The sequence below is a fragment of the Triturus cristatus genome, chromosome 3_1 (genome assembly GCF_964204655.1).
Source record: "Triturus cristatus chromosome 3_1, aTriCri1.1, whole genome shotgun sequence".
NCBI lineage: Eukaryota > Metazoa > Chordata > Amphibia > Caudata > Salamandridae > Triturus > Triturus cristatus.
Window position 1 is genome coordinate 879,671,226 of NC_140583.1, and position 22,948 is coordinate 879,694,173.

At 43.0% G+C, this 22,948-nt stretch overlaps 1 protein-coding gene across 1 annotated transcript in view; it reads left to right on the top strand.

Moving 5' to 3' along the window:
* STK39 (serine/threonine kinase 39) overlaps positions 1-22,948 on the top strand; it is a 1,405,344-nt gene that overhangs the window by 448,339 nt on the left and 934,057 nt on the right. Inside the window, exon 6 of the mRNA XM_085645380.1 lies at positions 15,990-16,099. Within this exon, the coding sequence (XP_085501506.1) occupies positions 15,990-16,099 (110 nt within the window). The remainder of the gene's footprint in view (positions 1-15,989; positions 16,100-22,948) is intronic.

A 22,948-nucleotide genomic window follows, 5' to 3' on the forward strand; every position in this document is an offset into this window, starting at 1 on the left:
CCTCTTTTATATCACCTATAAATCAGACTGATTTGCATATGGCCATGTCTGAACTGGGGTGGTGGAGTGAGCTAAAGAATGATGATGGATTAAACCCAGATCAGTTGACTGGGGGTGAGTGTTTGATTTGCTCAAGCGCTCTGTCCATCATCCCCTTTGGTTATTGCTTTGTTCACCCTAAGTTGGCAGGGTATGCCCAGACGCGGGTCCCTTGCTCACTTTGCCACTGGATTCAAGATAGCCTAGCTGATGAGGGTTATGAACCCGAAACCGGTCCCAGGATGCTTGTTTCCGGTCCAGGGAAGACATGGCTTGGCAGTTCAGGCTGGACTGTTCCCATGAGGCACATGGTCAGACTGATTTGCATATGGCCATGTCTAAACTGGGGTGGTGGAGTGAGCTAAAGAAGGATGATGGATTAAACCCAGATCAGTTGACTGGGGGTGAGTGTTTGATTTGCTCAAACGCTCTGTCCATCATCCCCTTTGGTATCGCTTTGTTCGCCCTAAGTTGGCAGGGTATGCCCAGACGTGGGTCCCTTGCTCACTTTGCCACTGGATTCAAGATAGCCTGGCTGATGAGGGTTATGAACCCGAAACCGGTCCCAGGATGCTTGTTTCCGGTCCAGGGAAGACATGGCTTGGCAGTTCAGGCTGGACTGTTCCCATGAGGCACAGGGTCAGACTGATTTGCATATGGCCATGTCTAAACTGGGGTGGTGGAGTGAGCTAAAGAATGATGATGGATTAAACCCAGATCAATTGACTGGGGGGTTAGTGTTTGATTTGCTCAAACGCTCCGTCCATCATCCCCTTTGGTATCGCCTGGTAACAGGAGTTAGCAGCCTCATTCGAATTGCAAGGTTGGTGGGAACATCAAGGACCTCTTTTATATCACCTATACATTTTAGCCAATGAAAGCAGCCAAAATCTACAGGTGAAACTCCAGGTATGAAGGAGGAATAACAACAGAATTCCATTAGAATTGCTGATTCTAAGCTAATAATTCATTTGTAGGCTCCGCTGTGGCCAGAGTTACTAGTAAATTTAGGTTTAGTAACTCCGGGGAGGGGTGAAGTTCCTGCGTAACATATAACACATTATATGAAAAAATTGCCAACCACATTCGTGTATGTGTCTTTACGTTAAAGTCAGACGCACTATATTTTTCAATGGTTGTTTTCAATAGCAACCGGACAATAGTTCCAAATGGGATTAGACAGGACACATAAATTATCTAGATTTCAGTTTAGGCAACTGAAAGCTATCTCTTTATCATTTGGAATAAATCATTTTAGCACAAGGTATCGCTCTGCTGATGCTCTGCACAGACACAGACACCATGAAATTGAAAGAGTGGACAGAATAGAGATGAAAAGGACTGTATTGATGTTTCTACAAAGGCAAACACTAGCTAATTACTACCAAATGCTGTTACATTTATCAACTTTACATTTCCACGGCGTCCATTGTAAACATATATTGCACTCTCAGGTTTACTCGCCGTTCTTCCACTTCGACTTAGTCTCCAGAGGGATTAACCAAAGTGGGAAGATGATTGCTCTGATAATACACTTCATAAGTGGAAAAGTTCTTTGCAATGTATGACGGATTTAATACACGGAAGAAACCATGCAAGTCCTGTAGTCACTACTGACGTGGAGTGTGGTCCTTTGGGGGAACGCTTTCCCCCTCGCACTCCATACAGTATGAGAAAACCTTAGGGTGGTGCAATGCTTACTTTGTAAAAAACAAAAGCAGGTCCCTCTGCTACTTGCACTACCCATTGCCCCTCCCATCTCTGCCGATGACAGTACCAACACAACTACTATCACACTCCTACAGGTGTGACAATTCAGACTATTCCAGGCTCCCAAAGCCATAAGAATGGCTTGGGCCGCACTTATTAGCCATTTTTAGTGTATGTTACATTAAAAAGCAACTGTTGTTGTGCTCATCTGTAAATTAGACAGACAGCGCATGTTAGAAATGGGTTTTTTGGTTGGCTAGGGTATGCACCTGAGCCAGGCAGAACCAAGCACTCGAGGCACGGCAAGTAAGTTACCAACCAAAGATAACCTATGCTCACCCACTGGTAGCTTGGTGCAGAGCAGGCAGGCTTATCATCAAAGGCAATGAGTAAAATGTTTACACAACATAGTCATACAAAAACACACTGAACATACCACAAAAGGGACCCCACACAGGATTATATAACAATATAGAGAGAGTATATTGTACATAAAACATGGCCAAAACTACATGAATCATAAAAACTGCACATATTAGGCAAATACTGAAATCGGACTTGTTATCCTAATAATGCAAGAATCAAAACCATATGCATTATAATGTGAGTGCATGTAATGCCAGTGTAGGGTAGGGAAAACACCTAAAACCACTTGAGCACACCAGTAACAGTAAGGAAACATGAATCCAGAAACACCCGCCCACCTATCTGGGTTACGGTAATCTCTAGAAGCCTAATTGAAATGAGTGCCTTTGCCACTTTCACAATTGTCACGTATAACAGTGAATGTACTTGTAAATTTCCCACTGTTGTCCTGTAGAAACAAGGTTAAAACTAAAGAAATGTAGTGAATACTATACACATGATGCACTTCATAAAAAGGTCACATCAAATGCAAATTTACCCATAGGTCACCAAAGCAACCGTGCTTCTACTACACCAATTGCGGTAATGTTCAGGCAACTTTCTTTATTATGGCACGTTCCTGATGTCGAGGACTGCAGGTATGTCTTAGGAATGGTACCACCGGGAGGGCAATCAAAAATTAAAGAGAGCAGCGGGGAAACATCGTGGAATCTCCCATGTGCAGAGGAGGGTAATGCATCTTCCCGCAAGTGCACAGTGCAGATGGCAAATCCCCAGAGTATTCCTCCTTTGTGAATGTAGAACCGTCTACACAGGAAGCGTGGAATGGCTACTAAGCTTCCCCGGGGTCAGACTCACCCTCAGCACTCCTCTGGCCCAGAAGATGTCAGCGGGCTCCCCGAAGGGGTCTGCGTGGTCGCTTTGGTGTCTACGCTGATCCAGGGGGTTGGGCAGGCCAGAATAAGCCTCGCAGGGCAGGTCCACCCCTTGTTGGACAATGCATCTGGGGAAGACAACGCTAGGGGGTCCATTTCTCAGCCCAAGGCACTTGATTCTCTCGGAAGCACCGACCTTGGTATCCCTCCAAACCACGCTAAGTTCAGGGGAATACTGTCAGTAGTAATGAAGCGCTCAACATGCGCTAATGTAGGCCAGGAATCCTCACCACAACTACTCATTACAGCACACAGCTAGTTGGAATGAGGTGCTCAACACACACTCACTTGGAAGGAAAGGAGCATTCTATCACAGCTCCTAATCAGAGTGCCACTGGGGAGCTCACAACGCTACCTACTGAGGAAATCTTTTGGGATGTTCCTCAGATTACTAAACCGGGGTGGGGCAAGCAAATCGCCCTCAGAAAACAGTAGATGCAGGGCACAAAGAGAGGTAGCATTCAGCAGGCCAGTACATAAGGCAGTTTAGCAAAATGGTGGTTTCTCCTTGCAGCACAACAGTCCTTTAGCAGTGTACAGATTGTAGAGCTAGCTACGTCTGGTTGCAAGTCCTATGCAGTATCTGGTTAGACCTGAGTCAGGGAGTTGCAGGCTGCAGGGCAACAACCAGACAAGCAGTCCAGATGAGTTCTTTAAGCAGAGCAGCAGTCCTTCTGACAGAGGTTCAGTTCCGGGTCCAAAAGTGCTTTCCCATCATGGGGTCAGCACTTCTGTACTTATACTCATAAATGTATTTGGTGTAGGGGGTGAGTTCACAAGAAACCTTAGAAGTGCACAACACTCCCTTTCAACCCAGCCCTGGCTCCAGACACCAGTAGGGGGTAAGATAGCCTTTTGTGTGAGGGCAGGACACAACCTATACACATGTAAAGTGTGAAAGCATTCTCCTTTTCTTAGCCCAGGAAGACCATCAGTATGCAGATGAATGCAGATGTACACATGTCACACTCAGCCCTTGCTGTGGTGTGGCTGTCTGGAAAGTATGCACAAAGTGTAGCTGTCTCCCAGGCCCAGACGTGGATTGGAGTCAAGCCGCAAAGCACGAAGATTCATAAGAACAGAAAAATGCCCACTTTCTAAAAGTGACATTTCTAAAAAAGTAATGTAAAATCCAACTGCACCAATCAGCAGGATTCGTCACTACCATTCTAAACACACCAAACATGGCAACACCACTCCTTTCTGATCAGGAATTACCACTTAAGAGTATATGAGGGAATTCCCAATGCTAGCTTATGAGAGGAGTAGGTTTCACAGCAGTGGGAAACAAAATAGGCTATGTGTCACTATCAGGGCGTGTCACACACATAAAGGCACATGTCCTATCTTTTACTTAGACAGCACCCTGCCAATAGGGCTACCTAGGGTCCACCTTATTGGTGACATATGAGTAGTACAATAGGGCTACCTAGGGCCCACCTTATTGGTGACATATGAGTAGTAAAAGGGTAATTTAGGGCTTGGAAAGAAGTTTTTTCAATGGCAAGTTAAAGTGGCAGTAAATTACGCATGCAGTCCCTGCAATGGCAGGCCTGAGAAAGGTTTGAAAGGCTACGTCTGTGGGTGGCACAAGCAGTGCTGCAAGCCCACTAGTAGCATTTAATTTACAGGTCCTGGGTATATGGTATACCGCTGTACCATGGAATCACAAGTAAATCAAATATGTCAAACAGGTGAATATGAATCATACCATGTTTAGAGCACATGCACTTTAACACTTATTTACAGTGGTAAAGTGCCCAGAGTCCTACAGCCAACAAAAAGAAGGTAAAACAAATAGGTGGAGGAAGACAAAAGGTTTGGAGATAACTGTGTGGCAGACTGTCATAAGTGACAATTAAGTGCTGGTGATGAGCACCGGAAACCACCAGCTCAAATTAAGCACTGGGGTGGTGCCATCACCGTTTATATACAGTAAAATATGCTGTTATGCCCACTATATGTTCAGTCTCCTTTGCTTCTACTCAAGGTGTCAACATTGGTTAATGCCTTCGACAGGAGTGTTAACCAATCATAGTTAATAGATCTCCTTTTCTTCACAGTTCCTGTTTCTCTCCAGGTGCTGCTGTGGACAGAAAAGATGGTCTCCCTTCCATGTCACAGCGTGCCTCCTCCACCGCTTGCCATGGTGCAAGCAAGCACAGTCAAGCACAGAAGTAGAGAATAATATGTGTTTAGTTTATTCTACTTCTGTGATTGGTGAGGTGTACTTTTAGCAAGCAAGGCGTGGAGCTGGCATAGGAAGAGGCAGAGGAAGGAGAGGGCATTTCTCTTTGTGGGCCCAATAGGAGAGCAACAGGTTGGTATCCTGGCACGGTTGAGAATGCATTTTAGTTTGCAATAGAAAATGGTCACTGTTGAGAGTTAGTGAACATTTTGTCCGTATGGAAATTATGTGAAATTTTGAGAAAATTACTTTGTGCTATCTTGTCTGAAAACTGAATGCAAGGACATTCCAAGCGTTTTCAAGTCAAACGAGAAACCCGCAAGGGGATTGACTTGAGGAGAAAATGTCTCATGTGAGACGCAATGTGCTCGAACTAGTTTCACAAGATTTTTTTCTGCTCCAGATAGTCATCATCAGCAAATAATTCTGCTAGTGTAGGCATTCCCTTCTCCTTTTGAAAAGCGGATATAACAACACAATTTGTAACACATTTGTAAAACTGTGACCTAAAGGGATAAAAGCATTAAAGCAATACACAACTTTAACACTCCTGTACTACTTCTGCATAGTCACCACACGAGGGTAGTGTTTGCTTAAAAATATGTGTTGTTTTACTGTTTATACAACCGCGTGTGGAACCGATACGAGTAGACGACCTGCATCAAGCTTCCAGAACAAACACATATATACCTGCCTATTGAACAAGAACTACCTTTTATAACCAGTTTTACAATCAGCAGTTAAATGATAGGCAATAATTAAAATAATCATTATAATGTGTTACATGTAGGTCTCATATTCTTACAGCCTACGTAAGCATTGCTAAATTATTGGACACATAAGTCACATGTGGAAAAATAGCAATAAACACAATGACTAAGAAAACAGCTTATTATTAATCATAAAGCTAGCTATATTTAGAATTTGGTATGCAAATGTATCTTTATATAATGCATGGAATTCTGCAATTCCTGTGTTAATGTACGTCTCTAAAATCGGCGGCTTGTGAACTCGACATTAATAAAGTTATTGCAATCGAGTTCTGATGTCATAATACATACTGCCAGAGCCAGCAGCCAAGTGAAAGGCGGGTCAGGTTCTCGGAGCACCTGTTTAAAGCATCCTAATGCAGTTGCTTTTCTTTCTTCTGCTCTATTTGTCTATCTTACAGTGACTAGCAGAAAGAACATGATTATTTTTTGAATGCCTTAAATAATTGTAATAAAGTTAGAATCTTTCATTAGATTTCAACTTAATCGAAACTAGTGGCTTTGAACTGTTTCTAATATCCGTTTGCAACAAATCTTAGGTTTTTATGTGTTTAATCTTGCTGTAAAAGTTCTGTTTATTATTCATATTTGCAGACATGCTCTCTCTTTCTAAAAGAGCTACGTACCAAGGTTTTACGTGGTTTGTTTATTGGAAAGGTGATGGCGTGACTATGTATTATATGGGTTAAAGTACCCCCCTGTGTTACATTATAAGGATATTACAAGCCACCTCAGAGTTCCATAACCTTATATGGGAACTCAGCCTTCTGCCTCGTTCCACTATATGGTTATGGAACTTCTCAGTAACTTGCAATATCCTTATAATGTACATCAGGGGCAGAGGCGAAACTCGAGTCAAATTTCGAGAGGGGGCTAATAAAAAATTTCGGGGTGGGGGGGCTAATTTTTCCACCTGTAGGCAGAGTGGAGATGCAGGGGCTCCAAGAAGGGGTAAAAAACAACAAAGCCTCATTAACATGCAAATGGCATTTTAAAGACCTGTGAAGTACTCGGGTGCAGCTGTGCGTGTGCCCGGGAAGCTGTCTCAGCTGGGCTGACACACACGATGGGGGGGGGGGGGCTGAAGCCCTTTGAGGCCAATGGTCTGGTCAGGGGTTACTTGATTTCTTGTATAGTAATTATAGAGGGTAATCCATCTCTAAAACAATCTGCTCCCTTTACAATGCCAGTGTTTGCACTCCACAGTTGGGAGTACAGGGTAGCACCTGAAACAGTCCTCTTGTATGCTCTCTGACATGGCTTCCCTAATAAGGACCTAGAGGAGCGCCATCTCCCTTTCAGTTATTTACGACTTCTTTTGGCTCCTTAAATACAATTCAAGGCCCTCATTAGAAAGTGACCCATAATAATGCCAAATTGGGTGGAAACAAGACTTTGCATTTAAATCGATCTTACGAGTTCCATTGTAGCACAGCATGCATTAATACAGCGTGCAAAATTCCGCATTGGTTTCCGGGAACATATACCGAGGGTCAAACCTGTGCAGTTTTGCTCCCTGAAAAAGTCCTGGAATGACAAAATGGCATTCAGAAATCGGCGCTGTAATACAAATTTCATTACTCGCATTTCCTACTAACTAGGGGCAGATTTACAACAAAGTAACGCAGCACGGTGCAGCAAGTCATTTTGCTGCGCCGTGCTGCGTTAGTTTGGAAAGCACAGAGATGCGACATATTTACAAGAATATGTCGCATCTCTGTGCTTCCCCTGCACTTCCCCTGCAGCCATGCGTCTGTGCAGGCACACTTGCACCATGGTGCAAGGATGCCTGCGTCGTGGGGAGATTGTTTTTGTGCAGGAAGGGACACCTTCCTGCACAAAAACAATCACAAGAGGCTTTTTCCTCTTAAATGCATGCTGTAGAATGCAGCACGCATTGAAAGAGGTAAAAACTAGGAGAAATGAAAACATTTCTCCTCGTTGCGCCTCGCTACGCCATCTCTAGGGTGGCGTAGCATTCACACGCATCTCCAGATTTATGATTTCTCCTAAATCTGGAGATGTGTCTTGTTCCATGGGTGTTGCGTGGGAACACCCACAGCAACACCCATGGAACGCCCCTTCCACGCACAGTGCTGCGTGTGAAGGGGCCATATTTACGAGGAGAGGAAAAGTCACGCAGGGTGGCTTTTCCTCTCCTTGTAAATATGGAGGAGCCCCTGCGCCACCAGTACGTAACGGAAAGTGACGTAGTGGTGGCACAGGGGGCTTGTAAATCTGCCCCCTAGTGTTTAATTTGAGCCAGCGGTTTCCACTGCTCTGCACCGGCACTTGCTCGACACCGGCACTTAATTGTCATCACCACATTAATGAATGACACTCTGCCACATGGTGGCGCAACTCATCTAATTTAGAGATGAGCAGAACAACGGTTGTTCATGAATACAATATACATGAAAAATACTGATAACTGCCTGCCCAGCCATTCCTTTAGCTTTGGGGGCCTGGAATAATCTGAACTGTCTCACTTGCAGGCGAGAGAGATGGTTAGTAGTTGTTTTGGCTCCGCCATTGGCAGCGATGACGGGGCAATGGGTAGTGCAAGCTGCAATAGCCTCCTGGTCAGGGCCCAGCACTTTTTTTTACAAACTAACCACTGCTACTAACCCGTAAGGCAATCATCCATTGATACCTCAATCTAGCACTATGGATGTCCCCGGTATGCTATGGCACTCACGACTGAGTTCCTGAGATTCCATTCTGGATTGAAGCATGGGAAAGTTGACATGTATGTGATAGAGAATAGTGAGTCAAGAACTACAAACACGGATACAGGTCCGCGGATATCCAAGGTGTAATAACATAATCTAATGCTGGTGCCTCTGTTTTTAGATCGACTGGTACAGTAAGATGCTGTGGCCGTGGGAAGTGAGAGGCGGATTCCCCATAGTACCAGGGCTTCAGTAGCCAAGGACATAGGGTGCCAAGTGAGGAGCGAGGGGTAAACCTTCAGAAACTCTTGCCTCTGTCTTTGTGAGACTGCAGAAGCAAACCAGTAGGCCATTGTTTATCCTTCCTCCTGTCATGGCTCACACTGTGACTGTCACTGGATGACAGCTGTTGCCAGGTGTGTGAAGGCTGATGTACGCAATTGTCATTTATCTACAATACCACGAGCAAGATGTGGAAGGGGAAAGATTTAAAGCGCTATATGGTAGTTTTAATCACCTTCTGTCTTGCAAAAGGTGTTTTCTTTAAAAATTATTTCTGATCTAAGAGGAAAGAACAGTTTAATAACCTACTATTTTACCAAAGAGAGCTAGTCTGCCATTAGTACCCTGTAAGGAATATTGGGAGCTGGCCAGCCAATCAGACTGTTCCCTGTGTGTGCTGTTGCTAGTGATACAGGCCCGCTCAGGCAGCATCTCTAGGTTGCCGGCTCCAGGCCCCTCTGGAGTGCCCTGCCCAAGAGTTTCTGCACCTCCACGACCCTGACTCCCTTTGTTAATGTCTGGACCAATGATCGGTCTAAGTGATCTGCTGTAAAGTTGCACGAGCACAGCTCTAGCTCTCTTTCAGCTTAAGCCACTCTCTCTGCCATGTTTCAAGTAAGCAGGAAATAAACCTCCTTGGAGGGAGGCTTTGATCAGATAAAAAACATGGCACCAGTGAGAGGAACAATTCCTTGACCGGTAATGTTATAGGTAGGAAGGGATGTCTGATGCTTTAATCCAGGGTTCTCCAAAGTCGGTCTTGGAGCGCCGGATCCATGACAGATTTTTTGCATATCCCCATTTAGATAAATGTAGTTATGCTAAAAATGGATCCGGCCCTCCAGGACGGACTTTGTAGAGCCATGCTTTAGTCTCTGTGATGAGTCGTCTTCTTTATTCAGATGTATATGCCCGATTCTGCAACGTTACATACTAGTTGTAGTGGAAAATGAAAGGTGATAGACTGAGCTTTGGGGTGCCTTGATTATATACTCATGAATCTTACATCCCTTTACTTGAAGAAGGAGATGATTGCAGAGCTGAGATGAAGGCGCACGTTCATTTGAAATGTTATTAGGAATGGCTATATCTCTGGAATTAAAATCATCGCTTGTCATATTAGAGGCAATAAGAAAGCCAGAAACTTAGAAACCTTTTTTGGCTCTTTTCATAGCTTTGTGGTAAGTGTGTGTGCGCCCTTTACATTTAGTTTTGGCAGCCTCTGAATTGAATTTTCTCCATGCTTAATTCCAACTGGCATTCCATATTTTTCATTTCAGTTGCTTCAAAGTTGCATTTCTTCAATGCCGTTTTAGCTGATTTGTGGGATTTCCAATAAGTTATCCCAAGGTGGTTAATGTCATAGGTTTCCAGAAAGTTGTTGTGTTCTAAAACTGTGTGGCAGCTAAAAAAGCGTTGATGAGTCCCACTTTATATCAGGTTCCAGAAGTGATTTTCACAGATTTTAAAAAATGTCCTCTGTGACTGATGGCTGACCTTGGGTATGCCGAGAACTGTGCCAGTGCCACAAGTTCTGAGGACTCCCCAGAGTTTACATGCATCTAGGTGAAGGTGTGCTCCTTTTTTTTTTTTTTTTTTTTTTTTTTTTTTTTCCTTCGTCTCTCAGGCAGTGTGTTGCTGGACTCTACTGTCAGCAAATGGTTAGGTGTGCCTACCGCTGAGACTGCACTGGTGTCTTGTAAAGCAGTCACCTGGTTGAGTGTCCCGCAAAGTGCATAGCGTACCAGGTATGAAGTGCAGCGAGGGGAGTGCAAAGAATGTCAACCATGGGTAGCTTCTTTATGGGTCAAATAGACTCCATGAGTTTCAGGAAAGGGGCAGGGACAAGCTTTATACACTGCCTTTTCAAAGATGATGGCCTATCCGTCGAAACCATCTGAGCTCCCCAATCCAAGATAAAGCGTCATTTGTGAGTTCACCTCATGTTCGATTCATATATAAGGATCCTTCTCCAAGTGATGGAGGTGTCGAAACACATTTGTTTCCTTACTTTTTGTGGTGTTATTCTCACCTCTGCTACTTTTTTTACTTCTGATTTTGCTTCTAGCATTAGTAACTTTTACTGGATCTACTCCTGGAGTATTTTGCTCAGCATATTTCTCTTCTGTGTTGTCAAACGTTTGCTGATAGCTTCAGTTTTAGTCTTCATCTTCAATCAAGAGCTACAACCTTTGACCCTTTATGTTTTTTTCATCCATTCTGTGACGTTCCTAAGGAGATACTTGACACATTTCACATGTACTGTTCAGTGTAGGATGGCATAGTGGCTACCAAGAGGAGTCAACCTTTCCTTGGGCAATCAAGAATGGGAATCAACAACCTTTCTCTGCCTCCAGTCCTTGGCAAAGACAAGGGGTGAGATGACGCCACCTTCTTCCTTGTAAAGATCACTGACTGCATGGTGGATTGCAAGACAGCCTTACATCCTGTTTTGCAGTTTGTGCATCCTCCTACCAGCTACTTCCTGTTACTTCCATAAGTAGGAGCTGGAGCCTGCAATAACCTGTGTCACCATTGCTCAGCACGTATCGTCCATACGTTCACGACCCTCTTGTTAGCTGTTTTTTTCTGCAGCAATTTCCCTGATTGCAACGTTTCTGCAGTATTGTGCTATAACTTGTCCTATCTTGCTATGGTCTGAGGGTTGGTGTATATCCTACTTTCTTTCTCTTTTCACCAGTGAATCATTTATCTACACCACTTGGCTTTTTTAAGGATTCTATGCCCTGAGGGCTTTTTAATCCAAGACTATGGCATCATTGAGAGTTTGGGGGGCAGGTGCGCTGTATTCCATTCCACCAGGGCAAGAGATCATGTATTGTGCAGCACTGGTGGACTACAGCCTGCCATATTTAAAGATCTCCATATACCTGGAATAAATCTCTTTAACTTCAGAGAAGCCATTGCGGCCTCTCTGAAGGCACTACAAGTGTGGAAAGCGGACTCCATGTTTTATGCAATCCCCCGCAAACTAAGAACATTTTTAATTTTGGAAAACTTACTGCCAGAGTGGAAAAAAAACAAAAGTCCTAATGACCCTGACACCCTCTGAGCCTTTTCTCAGGGTGTGAGGATATTTCAATTTTTTTCTGTTTGAGACAGCCATGCCTTTTCTTTCTGTTCCCAACATTAAAAAAGAAATACATCAGAAGGGCTGCGCTAATTGGGTGCACAGTCTCAAAAACTTAGACCAATGACCCAATATGTGGGGCCACTATTCCAAAGTTTCCACCAGAGGACCTAGTAGGGGCTCCCCCAGTGGAAACATGATGGGTCACCCAACTCTAAATAGAGGGGCAAACCTACAGGTTAATGGACAGGGTACCCTGCCATGTTTTTGGTGCACTACCCTGTCTGCCAAATTCTAAATACCCCCTATGTTCCTTCCTAAATATATCTGTTGCTTCCACTGGGCAATGCCTGATATTAAACTGCAAAGTGGATACAGGAAGGAGTGACTGTTACCTATGGAAAATTCAGAAAAAGAAGATGTGACGATTGCGTTCAGCTATTGACATATTGCTGTGACGTAAGGTGTCATAAATGGCTGACAGATCAAGCAGCACAAGAAGTGCTGCTTTCTCCTGAGCCATGATTTCCAGTAGTCACTCTCATATATCTCTGTGCTCTCCAGTGGCGGCTTTTACAGAACGGGGGCAGGGGTGGAAAAAAAAATATAACACTGACCTCTGCACAGCCGCCGTTTCTCCTCCATTGTCTCTCCTCCACTTCTCTTCCTGACTCCCTGAAGCAGGAAGCACACAGACTCCCCTAAACCAATCACAACGCTGCTGTCACCAGCATGACAGCAGCGTTGTGATTGGTCTGAGTCGCCTGGTTCGATGCTCAAACAGTGAGTTGAAGCCTGTGCATGTTCTACACCCAGGCGGCTGTGCAATACAGCCAGGTGGAGAACATGATAAGTGTGCATCACTGTTAGGCCGACCCAAGACGGCCAGACTAACCGCCATGCGCAGATTGACATTTTCCCAACGCAAGAGGCCATTCTCTTCCAGACATTTTGTTAACTGACCCCCATTGCCAGGGCGTTTGCGAGGGAGAGCATCTTAGCTGCAGGTCTATCTAACGTGGTCAGTCAGATTTAGAGAACCTTTTATGTTTTTCCCCCTGCTCTTTAACCTTATACTTTTAATCACTCTTAACAACACGATTTTCCCTGTATTCTGTCTGGGTTTTGTTTTTGTACCTTTCCTAGCCTCTTTAATCGCATAACCCTTAGGGATTTTGTATCCCCTCTCTTTCAGACTGTTACCCCACCACGTGCCCTCTGCTCTTCCTGCAGCATGTGTCACTTTAGTGTATTTGGTATATACTCTGTATCAGTCCCTCAATCCTCTACCCACGTGTTTAGCCGCAGCTTTTTTATTCTATCTTCCTTCCTCCAACCTCAACCTATCTCACATGAGAGTTCTTCCTACTGGGATGCCCCCGCCTCATTCCTACCTTCACCAGCAGTATGTGACTGCTGTAACATTATATAAATCCACCGCCTGTCCTGGGCCTGTTTTTTTTTTTTTTTACAAAACATTAAATTAACTCCTTTTCTACAAGTTGTTAATTTCAACTTGGTTAGGCTCACGTTTACCCAGAATACATTTTAATCAGAATTGTTCCCTGAAAAAAAGCTTTTTTATGTCTCGCCTACGCAGTGCGCCTGCGCTGCTTGGAGGGGACCTCTTGGAATCGATCAGCTTGTTTGCCCAAAAACGTGCACGCTTTGCATTGCTTTCAATTGCAACGCGTGCACGTTTGGCGTTTCCCTTGCAGGAGCGAGCTTTGGCGACATCTGTTTGTAATTATCGAGCTCGCTCCCGCAAGGTAAATGTTTTGTGTCCCTGCTCTCGGCCGTACTCCCCCTACCCCTCCCAGTTGTTTATTATTGTAGGTGGCCACTCCCCTTCCTGTTTGCGATGCTCAACGGGGCCGTTATCTTTAAGCGCTTGTTACATTTAGATGGCGCAAGGAATCTTTGCCTGTTGCTTTCGCTCGCGGCAGGGGTTGAAAGAGCTTCTTCCGTTAAAATCAGACTTTCAGAGTCGGAATGACCAGGGAGGTTAGACGATGTTTTTTTTCAGAATCCCATGACTGTCTTGTTCTTTTATGCAGATTTCTATAGCGCGAACTCTACCTGAAGGTATTGGAGCGCTTTACATGAGCTCCGGTTACGTTACACAAAGGCACATTCAGGCACGGGAAGATTATGTGATCGGCAGGCAGGGCTGCTCGAGAGGAGCGCTTGAGGCAGGCTGGCACGGTGTTTTTTTTTTTAATGCAGATTTCTATAGCGCAAACTCTACCTGAAGGTATTGGAGCGCTTTACATGAGCTCCGGTTGCGTTACACAAGGGCACATTCAGGCACAGGGAGATTATGTGATCGACAGGCAGGGCTGCTCTGGGGGAGCGCTTGAGGCAGGCTGGCACGGTGTTTTATGTATTTTTTTATGCAGAATTCTATAGCGCAAACTCTACCTGAAGGTATTGGAGCGCTTTACATGAGCTCCGGTTACGTTACACAAGGGCACATTCAGTCACGGGGAGATTATGTGATTGGCAGGCAGGGCTGCTTGGGGGGAGCGCTTGAGGCAGGCTGGCTCGGTGTTTTATGTATTTTTTATGCAGAATTCTATAGCGCAAACTCTACCTGAAGGTATTGGAGCGCTTTACATGAGCTCCGGTTACGTTACACAAGGGCACATTCAGTCACGGGGAGATTATGTGATCGGCAGGCAGGGCTGCTCGGGAGGAGCGCTTGAGGCAGGCTGGCACTGTGGTTTTTTTTTCAATGCAGATTTCTATAGCGCGCACTCTACCTTAAGGTATTGGAGCGCTTTACATGAGCTCCGGTTACGTTACACAAGGGCACATTCAGGCACGGGGAGATTATGTGATCGGCAGGCAGGGTTGCTCGGGAGGAGTGCTTGAGGCAGGCTGGCATGGTGTGTTTTTTAATGCAGATTTCTATAGCGCAAACTCTACCTGAAGGTATTGGGGCGCTTTATATGAGCTCCGGTTACGTTACACAAGGGCACATTCAGACACGGGGAGATTATGTGATCGGCAGGCAGGGCTGCTCAGAAGGAGCGCTTTAGGCAGCCTGCCACAGTGTTTTTTTAATGCAGATTTCTATAGCGCGAACTCTAGCTGAAGGTATTGGAGCACTTTACATGAGCTCCAGTTCCGTTACACAAGGGCACATTCAGGCATGGGGAGATTATGTGTTCGGCAGGCAGGGCTGCTCTGGAGGAGCGCTTTAGGCAGCCTGGCACTGTGTTTTTTGTTTTTTATGTATGGCGCCGCCCCTAACTCCTTTGGAGACCTCATCTCCAGACCTTCTTCGTGACACTGGAATCCCCTCTAATTCTCAGACGTGAACAGCATGGGACTTGCCTCAATTTGGGACCTTCATGCCACAGCTTAAGATCATCAGTGCACAACTTAGCCTCCCCAAGTTGATGCGCTTAACTTTTTTTATTAGTTGCTTCTCTTTTCGACCTCGTTGTTCGCGTCTCCTGTTCCTGACTTATATTTGAAAACTAAGTTGTGTGTCCCGTATATTGTGTAGAATCTGCATTCAGGACCTGGACACTGTAACTGTGACCAATAGGAACAAGCATTAAAAACGCAATAGGTCTTGCCTTTCATTAAGTTAAAGCCATTTGCTTTGCTATACAATACCATTAGCAAAGCAAATGGCTTTAACTTAATCAAAGGCGAGACCTATTGCATTTTCAATGCTTGTTTCTGTGTCTTGTTCATTGGGATGGCAATCTTTGCTTTAGTAGTGCTGCAAAACGATGTGTGCATATTCCCTGCCACAGTTTCCTATTCTAGTAGTTCAATGTTTTTCTGATGGGAAAATGAGCAGCATTTTGTATAGCATTTTTATTATTATTTTGTTTCACAATCTATTCATATTTGTAATAAATTTTAATGTTGTTTTCCTGTCAAAGCACACCAAAACGTTATTGCTGTTATATTTTTCAGATTTTGGTGTGAGCTCATTCTTAGCTACTGGGGGCGATGTTACCCGAAATAAAGTAAGGAAAACATTCGTAGGCACGCCATGTTGGATGGCTCCTGAAGTTATGGAACAGGTAATATTTGTGGCTGTTCTGTGCCTACATTTAAAGGATTCAAGATGTTATTGCGATTAAAAAACAAGATTTCCATTGCAAATGCTATACACCTTTTTAATTTGATATATCTGTATTGCCTTAATTTAAAGAAAGCAGTGGTACAATATGAATGACGTGCAAATGTATTTCACTGAATAGTAACAGATTAATTTTAAAGCATAAAGACCGACAGGCAGTTATGTGGAATTCACCCTACAAAGGCATAGTTATATAATGTAAATTCAACAATACTAGAAATTGTAACTCCTGCTACTTTAAGTGTGGAAAGTGTGATTTTATTTTCCCCTTACATTTACATGAATTACAAGCAAAGTGATGGAAACCAAAGACCTATCTTGTAGAACATCTCACACTTGATAATAGTAGGCACTCGAACATCTCTGCCGTCAATCGTCATTCACATTGCTCACTTTGATTACAGTTCACTGATAATCTCTCACAGGTATGCTCTTGCCCTCTTAAATTTGATTATGTTAACATTTTATAGTACTTTATGTTGGGGAAAGAAGCATTTGTTTTGTATGGCTATCTGTGGGTTATTTGGCTATTCAGAGCTATTTAGAAATGTGAGGTTGTTTGTGAAGCTTGTGATTTGAATCATCATTGTAAATGAGGGAACCTAGTCCATATGCTTAATAGAAAATTCAATAGTATATGAAAATGAAACTAAAACTTCATATAAATCCCCCATAAATTGTAGAGTTTATGTGACTTGTGCTCGATAGATAACTGATGGAGTTAATAAAATCCCTAAGAACTTATGAACAGTTCTCATTATCGCTTTCTAAAGAAATGTACAGCTTATCACTTATTAGATTGTTTCATGCATCACCAAACTGTGTTTCCACTACCCCAATAATATGCCATGCTCTCAGAAATGTGCTTATGAATCTGGGATGGAGTGATCCCTAACATTTTAATAAATTACAATCTAGTTAAACCAAAACACCACTCTTAGAGAATCTCTGATCAACCCTAGGTAGTTAAGCACAGCACAAGAAATAAGACATTCCCAGAGTAGTGCATGTTTAGTTGAAGCAATAAAAACAATTATAAAGTGAAGCACACACACACAATAATACTCACAAGCCATTTTAGAAAAAGAGAGAAATTATACTGAGCAAAAAGACACCGACATCATTAAAATCATATAAGGGGAACAGGAGATGTGCATTTTTAAAGGTTTATAGCAAAAGTGCCTAGAAAATGCAAAGCCCCATTGAGAAACAACAGTTAGTGATTGGCTGGGACCATGACATTATTTCATTCTGACTCCAATGGCGTGGATGTAAGATACACCAAGTGGGTCATCTTGGTCAAGGTTTGTATCACAGGATTTAGTCTCTGAAACAGAAGTCAAAATTCTTCAGTAAGTCAAAACCCAAGACTGCGGCTGACGAGGGTACCTTCAAATCAAATATATCATCAATAAGTTCCCTCAGAAGCCATTGGTTTTGCTTCCAAAATTTCTGAGCAGAACTTCATAGCTTCCAAGGTCGCTTTGTCACTGGGATGGATTTTCCACCTCACCATGGTTCAAGGTTAGATTCTCTTTTGTCAAAATCCTTCAGCAGTGTAAGGCTGGTAGCTGTTGCTGGGCAGGGCTCCACAAGGCCTGACAACTTTATGGCGATGTCCCGCTGAACTCATTTTCTGTGTGGTATAAAGATGCCAGACCTATCCTGTGCACTTGACAGTGACAGTAGATTTTTTCCTACCCAATCATGGCTACTTTCTCACCCTATACATACCTCCATTTGGAACACTTTCTCTGTGTTCTACTTTAAACATTCACTGAACCCTTAATTTCAGGCTGACTGTATCCCTCTTCACTCGCAAGGCTGTTAGCAACACCATCACTAGATTGGATATCCTCACCCATGTCATGGTAAGATCTGGTTCTTCCGCCTCCTCCTAGGTTTGGTACCAACGGGCCTAGTTGGTTCTGGGACTCAGTGGGAGCAGATCCTGCCATCCCCATTTGGAATCTTTAAGTCAAATGAAGAAGTATTAAGGCTGTCCTTTGTTCTGCCAGCTGCCCTGCACTCCTCTTTGATAGCTAATATCTGCTAAGTGGGCAGTTGTTGACAATGCATTTGCCTTCATGGTTCCAGATGCAAGGCTACTGTCCACTTTCAAGGAGAGTAATCAACTCCAGCCGGGAATGGGTTTCGACCTTTGGATGGTCGATGAGTGACAGAATTGTTTTTAAGCCTGTTCTGGCTTACCAAGAGTACATTTTTATAAAGTTACTTTTCCAGTAAAGGTACCAACCATCTTATTTCATCAATAAATCAGATTTTTTAAGCTAATGGGAATATAACTTTGAATTAATTTCATAGCAGTTTCCTAAGTAAATATGTCAAATATTTTATAACATTCACGCTTGCCACCTATTTCCAGCGTATAGTGTGCCACTTTGTATAAATTTGGCACACTGCTCAATTGGTTACTAGGCACACTTTAGGGGTGACTTATTAAGATGTTAAAAGAGGTTTTCGTACATGGTGAGGGCACTTTCCTTGCCTTGTGCTACTGCTGAGCCTTTAAACTGCAGCCTAGTCAGTGACAGTGGTGCTCCAGGCAGCCATATATTTTTGTGTTACATGTTGGTAGTTTAAATACACACTGCATCTCATATAAGACAATTAGCTTTCACACTAGTGGTGCAATTTCTCTGCCATCTGCCAGGGCATTTCAGCAAAGTTGCGCAGGGCAATTGGGTGAAATCAATGTTTCCAAAGTCATTTTAGTGCAAGAGCACCAACACTGTGCCACTGAATGGCTAATCTTAATGACCTAATTATGATCCCAACAAATAATACTAAAGTCAGAAAAATCCTTGGCAGCTTCATCTTGCATTGGGAAGATATCTGAAGCTCAGTCATTTATCATCTACGCACATGCCTTACTAATAACGACTTCACGCAATATAATGGGCAAACGTAGACCTTGTATTGTCTGTAGAAGTTGTTCTCAAGGTAAATCCTCACATTACTTTGATTTGATCTGATGTCATCTTAATACCATTCACATTCACATCTTCCAAAGAAGGCTTAAAGGACAACCCGGAAGGTTACATCACTTGCTTTCTTATACTTTTTAACTGTGAATTGAATGAAGGATGTTCTAGCTCCCCAAAAACTGAAAAATAGTGAAAATGAAAAACTCAGTACTATGATTCTCAAAAGATCTAAATAAAACAATGAAATACATCAGAACAAGTGGATGGTAAATGAGACTAAACCATTCTGCATGCAACCTGGAAACCCCCCACGAGGAGAACTATAGATATTAAAAACAAATCTTCAACATAAAAGCCACATTTGTAAGATAAGAGGTTAACCTTGTGAAGAGCCATTGCAAAAGATTATTGGAAAGGGTGAATCAGACCACCAGACCACTTGCAATATCCAAAATACTCAATTCAACTGCAAACTGACAAGTTCCCTGAATTTGTCAAAGACAAAGCACACAATATAGAACTTGCATACATTACACACTGCACAACCAGCACAAAATAGAATAAAGCATGTTCCTAGCACAGAAAGATAACACAATCTCGAATATCCATTACATTCACAAGAATAAATCCCTTCTTGCAATTCCATGATACTACTCCAGCCTCTTTTCTCAAAAACATTAAGACCGCGATATAATCTTTCTGACTTAACCAATCATAGATTTCCTTCCTGTAATTAATCTGGATTTTATTTGTCTCATAGGACTGAGACATAGTTAGTGGTCACAACCAACAATGTTAGATACTGCTGGATGGAGACTCTTGAGCCATGCTGATCTTGCTGGACTTCTGCAAAGCTTTTGACACAGTCTCATGTGTCATCATGTTATCGCCTTGCATTCATAGACGTCGGAGAATAGGTCTTGGACTGGTTCCATCTTTATACGTAGTCATCTTTAGGCAGTATCATTAGCCCCATTCCTCTTGACTTTCAAAGAAATCTCTTGTGGTGTACCTCAGGACTCAGCTTTGAGCCCTATATTGGTTAATATCTAGGTGACCGCATTAGCTGCCCTGATTTGGGACTTTTTAAAGAGTTAGTTATGCATATGCTGTTGCCATCCAGCTCATCCTGGATGGCATTTTACAAATTCTGTTTTAGAACTTCATGTGGTATTGCTTATTTGATGGATGAAAATTATCTCCTCTTGGTCTTCAGCAAATTCTTCTAGCTGGCACTCCTTTTGGAAGCCCACCAAATGGGCACATCCCTCCAACCCAGTAACTAAGTCTGAAATTTAGGCATGATTTTTGTCACAGATCTCTCTTTCGTGGAGAATATTGACAAACTAATTTCAATCAATCAGGGGTTTATGAAGCACACTACTCACCCATGAGGGTCTCAAGGCGCTGGGGGCAGCTCTGGATCAGTTGAAGAGCCAGGTCTTGAGGCTCTTCCTGAAAGTTTGCAGAGTGGGGGAAGTGTCTGATGTCGACTGGGAGCTCGTTCCAGGTCCTTGCTGCGACGTAGGCGAAGGTTCTTCTGCCTGCTCTGGTTCTGCGGATGCGCGGGGTCTCTGCCAGGGCAAGGTCGACGGAGCGGAGATTCTTTTTGTGTATGTAGAAGGAGACTCTTTCATTGAGGTATTTGGGTCTGATGTTGTGGAGGGATTTGTAGGCGTGGGTGAGTAGCTTGAAGGTTACTCTCTTCTTGATGGGGAGCCAGTGGAAGTCTTGTAGGTGCTGGGTCATGTACTCGTGTTGAGGGGTTCCGAGGACGAGTCTGGCTGTGGTGTTCTGAATGGTTTGGAGCTTGTGTAGCAGGGTTTTGTTGATTCTGGCATAGAGGGCGTTACCATAGTCCAGTCTGCTGGTTATGAGTGCGTGGGTGATGGTCTTTCTGCATTCGGGGGGGGGGGAATCCACTGGAAGGTCTTGCGGAGGGAGTTGAAGCAGGTGGAGGCGACGGCGTAGATCTGGCAAGTCATGGTGAGGGCATTTACATCTGTATTTTTACGCTTGAGTTCTCATGAATATCATTCCTATTCTCCTTTTTGAATTTTGGAAAACGGTAGTCCAGACTTCGAATTTATCTCCACTAGAACGAATGCACAACATTTCTACCTATCTCAGGTCTCCTCATTAGTTATCTACTTAAGCCTTCTGCCTGTGCCACAAAGCCCCCAATGCCTCATTACCTAGTTATCTGCAAAGGCTTCTTATCCACTACACGCCTGCTATATATTTTCTCTCTTAATTTGCCGAGCTAATAATACTTCCGAGATTTATTTGGACTAGTCTAGGTGTGTGCACCATCTCACTGCTAAAGCATTGAGCTCCCTTCATTTTTTGTATTCACTTAGTAGATTTTCCTGCTTCTGTCAGCATTTCAAAACTCATTAATTGTCATCCTTCAAAGCTGTATAGCTTCCTAATAAATCAGCATTGGGTATCTGGACACTCTGTACCTGGCAATCCTTTGCTACACAAATAATCTACTGATTCAATCAATCAGTCATTTTGAAATTGCAGCCATTTTAAATGGGGTGTTTCCCCTCACATTCCAGTGTGTTCATGTGTCATTCGTTCTCTGGATGATTCACGATTTAACAATCTCAATGCAGAAAATGTCCATCAAGTCATGCCACGTCGAGCCCGGCTATTGCTGTTTCGAGAAGCTTGTGATATAGAAAAATTTACAATAATGACAAGCATGCTTTCTTTAGGTAAATCAGAAGAAACTATATATTCAATGCATGCATCTCCATTGTAATACGTGGACTCTTCACTGTCCGTGTTGTTTGGAAATTAAACGTCTTAGGAAGCAGGATAACATACGTGCTGACTCCAGGATTGCCTACAAAAAAGATGAGCATCTTGGGAGGGCAGCCAAGCCCCCTGCCTCAAGACTGCTTCTCAAACTCTTTTTATATATTACCCGTGATCTCCTAAACAGCATGCCAATATACAAAACTAAAGAGTAATTTAATTCACGCTCAACTAATACTAATAACCTTCATTTAAATGTGTAGAATACCGTGCCACTATTGAAGTACCTAAAGTTACCAAAATGTGTCACAAACAACTGTAATAATTAGCACGAAGTCTTTAAAAAGGCCCTAATTGTTATCTCAAATGCCAAACAAATTACTCTACAATATAAAACGACGCACCACAAAGAAACCTGGAAATTGCTACACAGTAATACCACCAACTACAAAAAATTAGCACCACAAAGAACTATACTGACTATCACAAATTATCCTAAAATTACCACCTGGGTAGTCAAATGTACCAGAAAGAACCATATATTCTTACAGAAAATACTACAAAAAGTACTACAAATTTATCAGAACAAACTCTACTAATTAACATGCCCCCAACACGACGTATTTGTTATCTCAAAACCAAACAAACTACCCTACCAATTACCATGAATGACGGCAGAGTACCTTTATATGACTACAATGTATAATCTCAGGGCACATAAAATGAAACAGAAATAACTCTACTAAATATCACAAACTGTCCTAAAATTACCTTGTATGTAGTACACCTTGCCAAAAACCACTATATAATCTTACAGAAAATATTACCATAAACCACCAAAAATTTGTACAAAATACCACACAATGTCCTACAACAAATTTAAACACAATAACAACACAATCCAACACAAAGTACTACTACCTCTCCTAAACCTTCCTGCTAATTATCACAAATCTCTGCAGAATATTTTACTAATCACAGGAAGTTTCCTTGCTAGACACAAAAAGTAACACAGGCTACCATATGCCACAAACCACTCCAAACAGCCATACCTATTTATTTTATTTTCAAATATT